Here is a 7,897-nt window from a genome sequence, read left to right on the forward strand (position 1 = left end):
CAGTTTGTAACCAGGGAACAGTCGTTGCGTTCTATGGTGGCTGCAGAGGAACACATTGGACAGCAACGCTGAAGACTGAGTGGCAAAGAGACTGTAGTGTTGGAAGAAGCACTGTGGGCTCCTGTGCTTACTGAAACAATGAGCATTTGTTTTTTTTTGTTTTTTTGTTGTTTTTTACATTTATCCTTTGATATTGCAATATATTGTTATTAATTGTTGTTTTATTTGTTTGTTTGTTTTATTGACACAATAAACATTAATTACTTCTTTATTGTTTTCTTCCATTTACATGCGTGTAAATGGAAGAAATATTACATGCCTTTTTAATAACATGTTTTGCACTATGACCGGAAAACAACCAGTCAGAGCCGAGCTGGAGTCTGCCATCTCTGAGCAGCTGTCAATCACTGGTGAACTACAATCAAACGGTCAAACTATGCAGCGCTGATCAAATATGAATCAATATTCTGTTACTGTGATGCCTATTTCTCGCCTCAAATGTTTTCAGAAACATCTTGTAGTTTACTGTTTAGCTGTGAAATGAGAAAGTTTGTGACCTGGCAACCATGTTGAGATCAGTTGAGGAAATACCAAGCACCGCCCACCAGCCGGAGCACAGCCAATCGGAGCGCTCTCTTTCTGAAATGACCTGTGATTGGCCAAAGTCTCCCGTCACTGGTTAAATTTTTTTAACAGAGCCATGAGGAGGTGCAGAAGTCTAGTTATCTCTCAGAGCACTTGAATTACAATATGCTGAAAAGTTATTGCCCAATGATGCCAAAAGCCTACTGGAGGTTTAAGTAAACGCATCTGGAGTTACGATCACAGTTGGCAGAAGTGCATTGAAACAAAGGAGGACAAACAGTAGCACAATGCTTCCATGAGGGAGGCTAACCATTTTACATGCATGTAAATGGAAGAAATATTACATGCCTTTTTACCAACATGTTTTGCACTATGGAACTGTGATGCTGGAAACTTGAATTTCCCTAGGGATCAATAAAGTTACTATATCTATCTATCTATCTATCTATGTTTTTTTTTTTAAATATCTATATATTTAACTCCGGATGGATTTGTGGGTTGTAAATAAACTTGGGATGCTGTTCATATATTCAACTTGGGATGTAAATACATCTGGGATAATTTTTATATTATATTATATTATCATTCTATGATATATGAGTTAATAGAGGAGAAGTGAGAAAGGGGTAGGGAAATATAAGTTTTTCTTCTACCTACTCCTTTTCGGACACTACAGTATAACTCTTGTTTTGTTTGTTATTATTTTGTATCTGTTTTTATTTATTATATGTTCGAAATAAAGTCTTTCATTCATTCATTCATTCATTCATATATTGTAATTTGCTTAATGAATTGTATATATGTATATATATGTTTTTGTTTTTATTTTGTTCTTTTTTTTATTTTTATTTATTATTGAATTGACGCTTTGGCAATATTGTTCACCTGACAGTCATGCCAATAAAGCAAATTGAATTGAATTAAATTGAATTGAATTTAATTGAATTGAGAGGACTTTCAGTTGTTCTCTATTGTTTTGATGTATTGTTAGAAACAAGAAGTAACCAAACTTTGCATGTGACTTCATACTGTTTATGAGGTCAGACGTTTTGTAGCCTATACCTCTGCATATTTATGCCAGAAACTGTAACATATTTGTCTAGGAATAACAAAGAAAATAGTGTGACATTCATTTGAAATCTGCACTCAGTGTAGACACTTGTGTTAAATGCGCTGCAAATATACAAATACTACAAATACTGTACAAATATGGAACACCAAAATACATGTTATCAAGAGCTCGTTATCCTTAGAACATTTTAAAAGGAAATATCATCACATTTAATTAATGATGTCTAATTATCTTTTGATATGTTTAGATATATTTTCTTTTTCTTCTGTACTGTTTTTTGTGTGTATTTCATTATTTTTATTGGATTGTTATCCACTGTTTGGTTACGTTTTTCTGCCCATTTTGTGTACTTCCTGTTGTTGTTTAACTTTTTTTTTTCTTTTTTTTTTTAATTATGTTAGTTTAGATCTTTCTTCCTTTTTTGTTATTGTTTTTTTTTTCTCCTGGGGTTTGGGGGAGGTCCTTTGTTTAAGCCTGTGGCTTCTTGACCTCTCCTGACACATTTTTTTTTTTTTTTTCATTGACTGGATTTTGTGCAGTTTTATATACGGTATGTGCAAATAAATAAATAAATAAAAAAACATAATTCCTTTGTAATAGTTGTGTGAAAAGTCATCAAAAGTTAAAGCAGCAGTGGGTAGAATTGGAGCAAATATGATAAAAAAAAAAGGTATTTTTATAAAACTGTCCCTATAACCTGACAGTAATGCATGAGACAGGTAATCTGCATAAAATCATGTGCCTCTGTGTTCTCCGGTGTCCTCCGGTGCTCCTAATGGCATCTGCAAGATTTCACAGACCGGAGGAAAACAACCAGTCAGAGCCGAGCTGGAGTCTGCCATCTCTGAGCAGCTGTCAATCACTGGTGAACTACAATCAAACGGTGAAACTAGGCAGCGCTGATCAAATATGAATCAATATTCTGTTACTGTAATGCCTATTTCTCCCCTCAAATGTTTTTCAGAAACATCTTGTAGTGTACTGTTTAGCTGTAAAATTAGAAAGTTTGTGACCCGGCAGCCATGTTGAGATCAGTTGAGGAAATACCAAGCACAGCCTACCAGCCGAAACACACAGCCAATAGGAACGCTCTCTCTCTGAAATGACTTGTAATTGGCCAAAGTCTCCCGTCACTGGTTCGATTTTTTTAAAGCCTGAAAACAGAGCCATGAGAAGGTGCAGAAGTCCAGTTATCTCTCAGAACACTTGAATTACAATATGCTGAAAAGTTATTATGGGATTTTTGCCCAATGATGCCAAAAGCCTACTGCAGGTTTAAGTAAGTGCATTGAAACAAAGGAGGACAAACAGTAGCACAATGCTTCCATGAGGGAGGCTAACCATTTAAGCATATGCAAGTTGTTTGGTTTTAATCAAACCTCATTTAACCAATAAGCTGCATATGAAACCAAACAAATGAATCCAGACCGAACCTCTCCTTCCTGAGCCATTATGTTGGCTAATCAGTGTTTAGCGATTCCAACCTGAATCCCCTCATCAATCTCCTGCTCTGTCAGTACATCTGTGGATGTGCATGTGAGCGTATGTGCACGCCGTATTGCATATGTGTGTGTTGACCCCCAGCAGCTGTGCTTTCTCCCTCATCAGCATTCTGGGTGAAAAGGGGGCTGTAAGGCTTTACCGAGCACAAAATGAAACTGAACAGGCAACAAGCCTCTGGAAGTGTATTCTCCCTTAATTGAAGTTCCCCCTCATCCAGACGCTGCACAATTGTGTGCGTATGTGCCTCAATATGTCTCCCCTGTCTGGCCCCTCAATCCTCTTAATTGGGTCTTTCAGTCCTCTAATTAACTCTGTCAATGCAGGTTGAGCTGAGCCAAGTTGGGACAAGCACTCCTCTATTGATCAGTATCTGAAGCAGTTAACTTATCCATCTGTCTACATGGTGTGTAGTGTTTGCATGACATTTAATGCACAAAAGGGTAAATGTGTGATATTCCTTGTATTGTTAAAAAAAAAAAAAACTTTAGTGTCTTTGATTTTTTGCAATTCTTCTTCTTCAGCTAATAAACAATTAAGTAGATTTATTTTGTACTATTTTATCTCAGATTTTGGATTACTACATCTAATGTATGTGTATGTAGGTGTTTATGAAGAAAACATAGTCCTACGATTGGTTATGAAGTGTAACTCTCCTCTCTAATACATCCATTATGGTTAATATGGAATACTAAAATGCAGTGGTGGAAAGCAGCTAAGTACATTTACTCAAGTATTGTACTTAAACACAATTTAAGGTATTTGTTCTTCCATGTTATGCTTTATACTTCTACCTCACTACATGTTAGAGGCAGATATTGTACTTTTTTCTTATTAGAAGTTTGAAAAAATATATATTTTAACCTGTTTTGAATGCAAATGAACTTGTTTCAATTGACTACAATCATTTTTTTTTCAAAATTCTAGTGCCTACCTGCCTTATTCTCTCTTGTTTCAAGATACAGACACTCAACAGAAATGTAGATGTAGATTAAACTGCCCAACACTTAATAAAGTAGCTAAAACCTCCACCTGGACCAACTACAACAAAAATGCTAGTCACCCATTAATGAATCTGTGCTGATAACCCTGTGATATACAGTATATGGCACTATGGAAATGTCCATTTGGCAAAATAAGTAGTTTTGTTACTTTAAGTACATTTTGATGATACTATTGAATGTAGGACTAATTACTTGTATCTTTCCATTGTAATATTGGTACTTTTACTTAAATAAATAATAATAATTTTATTTATATGGCGCTTTTTTTAAGCTTAAACACAAAGTGCTTTCCAGATTAAAAGATTTACAGAATAAAAATAAAAAATCATAAACCCATGTACCCCTGTATGACATACAAAAATGAAAGCACATATATCAAGCAGCACTGAGCCCATACATAAACAGATGAAGGTAAAGTGCAGAATAAAATAAATAGTTCATAAGCAAGATGTGGACAAGATAAATAACCTCATATATGAAAATAAGATGCAAATATCAGAAGTGATCCCATAATGCCATAAAGGATGTGAATACTTCCTCTACCCCTGCTAAAATAATCCCTCTCTGTATCGCTGTATTTAATTTCCAGAGGTAATTGTGCACAACATTATGACTTAAAGCAGAGCTGCCACTGCTGGTTAGCGTATGCTAAAGAGCGCCGTGATGACAGCAGTGGCTGACCATAATGGCACACAGAGGACCTGTCCATATTGTATGATTTAAGAAGCATATCCATTACACACCACACACATCACACCCACACATGCTCCAGACCGCTGATGCCACACCGTGGGTTAACACCATCTGCTGCTGATCAGGAAACACCAGCTTTGCACAAGTCAGTGTCTCTAATTATCTACCTAGAGCAAAGGGAGGCCAGTCCCACTAATCTCCACAATGTGTTCTGCTTCCCATTCCCACCTGTGCCCGAGTGAAGGGGGGGCCCTTGTGGGAGGACCCGGGGTCTCTGTGTCAAGGGACCAGGGACCAGGTGACGCCGCAATGCCGGTCCCCACGACAGAAGCTCCGCCGCTTGGTTTGGCTGGCAGCTGCCTCCCCCCACTGAGACGTCCCACAGCTGACAATCCCAAAGTACTGACAGGGGCTCTTTGCAGTGTCAATAGCCTCATATATTAGAGCTAACCGCCTTTGTGGTGAGTGAGGGTGTCAGGCCTTTTGGCCCGACAGCGCTTGTTACCATGATGAAATGTAGATTGAATGGAGGGGGTCTGTGTCTCAGGCACGAGAGCGTGGACTCCCTCGGCCTTTGTGTCCCACGCATGGCTATTGTTCGAACCCATTCAGGGCTCTCGGGAGGGGAGGAGGAGGTGGGTGTAGGAGGGAGGTGGGTGAGAATGAGTTACATCTCTTCATTTCTCCCCCTGATCTCCAACTCATCTGTCAGCCGTGGGAGGATAAGCATGTATTTTACACGCTTGATTTGTTGCTAAGTGAAGGCCGGCCATTGTCGGCTTGTTTGACTAAATCATGTTCATGGCAATCAGTGTGGATAACAGTTATGTTTTGGTGGATTAATCATTGTTATGAATCAGCTAGCACTTGAGTTTTTAACACATTTGTGTTGAAAGTATGTGGAAATATTTACTATAAAATTTAAAAAAGAGAATCCTGTGTGTTTTTATAGAAACCTTTTAGATTGACCGCATTATGTCCTCTCCTTTAAAATTGCCCTTTGTGTGCCTATGCCCATGTTCTTATGAGACAGAGACAAATCGCTGGCCTAGAGCTAAGGACACGGCTATGTCCCTCGCCTGCGTCAGACAAAAGTGACGCGCCTTCCTGGCGCCTGTGTCGTCCTTTCATCTCCTACTCCCCGTTGAGGTGAAGATGGATGGTCCCCTGGCTCAGGAACGCCACATTCAGCCTCTGGTGCTGGCGTATTGTCTCGTCCTTCTGTCCCTCTCTAGCTCTTTAGAGGTTAGGCTGTCCAAAGCTGGTTAGCAACCAATGACAGCCCCCTTTCCTAAATATCCATTTTTACACTGCTGTCCTTCCTGAGCGCCAATAAAACCCCCTTCTGTTCAGTTAAAGAAGATGTGGCTGTATTGTTTTGATACAGCTGCTGTGTTTGTCAGTATGTCTAAAACCCTTCTAGAAAAGTAGCTGCCTTGTAAAAAGAAATAATACCTGGCTGACATTGTTTGTTTTTCACCAGTATTCAGACAAAACTACCAAAAAATATGAAAAAAAAAATAGTATATAGAAGAAAAAAGCAAACAAGAGTTCTTATTATAACAAAATTTTAATTTAGGAAAATAGAAATCCTGCAATACAATAGGACATACCACTTCCATTTCTGACAGTGTTTCATCACCACAGATATCAGATAAATTACAGTATTTGCTACTCTGGTAAAATCCTGTGTGCATTTGGAATATTTCTGTATAAACAATGCAGAAGACACAATTGATAAAAAATAGCAGCAGTTTGAATGGCAGAAGATATATACAGTATGTACAAGCTCTGGCACCAGCCATCGTTTTAGCAGTTCATTTAGCTGCTTGGTTCATTGTGTTGATCCAAACAGTTAGAAGTCAGTTTTTGTAAGAGAGTCCTGCTCACTTGGTCATAGACAGGCTGTGTAATGTGGAGGTAGTGGTGGGCAAAGGCTGGCAGAGCGAGCATGGGCAGGGCATGCCGGGGAAGTGCCTGTAGCAGCCGGCCAGGTGGAGGGGGTCCTTCAGGAGGCCCTGGACTGGAGCGTGGAAACCCAGGAAGCTGGCGGATGGAGGGGAGTGCAGGGTTGTGGCGGGAGAAGGTGAAGAGTGATGCTGGAGAGCTGAGGGCGCTACTAGAGCGTGCAGGGACTGAGCCAGAGGATGCAGAGGGTGGTGGGCAGAGGGGGTGATGGCGTGGTGGGCGACGGTGCGGCTCTGGGCGGCGGCGGCGGCGCCTCCGTAAACATCCCCCACCAACTTCTTCATCTCATCCAAGGAGCCGGACAGCATGAGGATGTAGTTGCGAGCCAACATTAAGGTGGAGATCTTCGACAGCTTGCGGACAGAAGGCCCGTGAGCGTATGGCATGACCTCTCTCAGGCTGTCCATCGCCTGGTTCAGATCGTGCATCCTCTTCCTCTCCCGGCTGTTGACTTTCAGCCTCAGGTCTTGCCCCTCGATCTCTTTGGGCTCAGACCTGGTCTTGGCCTTACCGCCCCCGCTGCAGCGCTCCGTCCTGCCCTGGCCGTCGGCTTCGTCGTCTGCTCTGTTCTCTTGGCAGTACGTCTGGAACATCTTGTTGGAGAAGAAGCTCCCGGCACAGTCGTCCACCACAAGGTCTGGGGACGAGGAGCGGCTGCAGACGGAGCCAGAGTCAGAATCCATCTCGGTTGGAGTAGATTAAAGTTGGGCAAAAAGAAATGGTCCAAAAATATACTACCCTGCTGGAGTTTAAATTCTACAGATGCTTCCTAGTTCTCTGCTCTCAAGCTGCTCCAGTTCCCTGTAGTGTCACCACAGTCTCTCAGAGTTTGTGCTGTTCAGTGTGATGATCAGTGTGTCCACAGGAGTGAGTCTGTCTAAACTGTCACCCTCTGGGCCCGCTGGGGTGTATTTATACCGCCGGCGTAACAAAGGAACAATAAAGCTGCATAATGAGACACTTAGAGCCACAGCCAATTGCAGAAGGGACACACTTTCACCCCTCCTTCCTGCAGCCCCCGCTTCACCTTCCCACACCCACGTTTAACTCCCCCAACCCTGATGAACCCCCCTAC

At 41.1% G+C, this 7,897-nt stretch overlaps 1 protein-coding gene across 1 annotated transcript; it reads right to left on the reverse strand.

The window, feature by feature from the left end:
- Positions 1-6,710: 6,710 nt before the first annotated feature.
- Positions 6,711-7,505, reverse strand: olig4 (oligodendrocyte transcription factor 4). Its single transcript, XM_037747243.1, has one exon. It carries the CDS (start codon positions 7,503-7,505, stop codon positions 6,741-6,743), a length of 765 nt encoding a protein of 254 aa, XP_037603171.1. The 3' UTR covers positions 6,711-6,740.
- Positions 7,506-7,897: the final 392 nt, after the last annotated feature.

Source organism: Sebastes umbrosus, chromosome 16, assembly GCF_015220745.1.
Source record: "Sebastes umbrosus isolate fSebUmb1 chromosome 16, fSebUmb1.pri, whole genome shotgun sequence".
In the NCBI taxonomy this organism is placed as follows: Eukaryota; Metazoa; Chordata; class Actinopteri; order Perciformes; family Sebastidae; genus Sebastes; species Sebastes umbrosus.

Excerpts from the sequence above, each read along its gene's own strand:
- olig4 (XM_037747243.1), bottom strand. The coding sequence starts at position 7,505 with ATGGATTCTGACTCTGGCTCCGTCTGCAGCCGCTCCTCGTCCCCAGAC.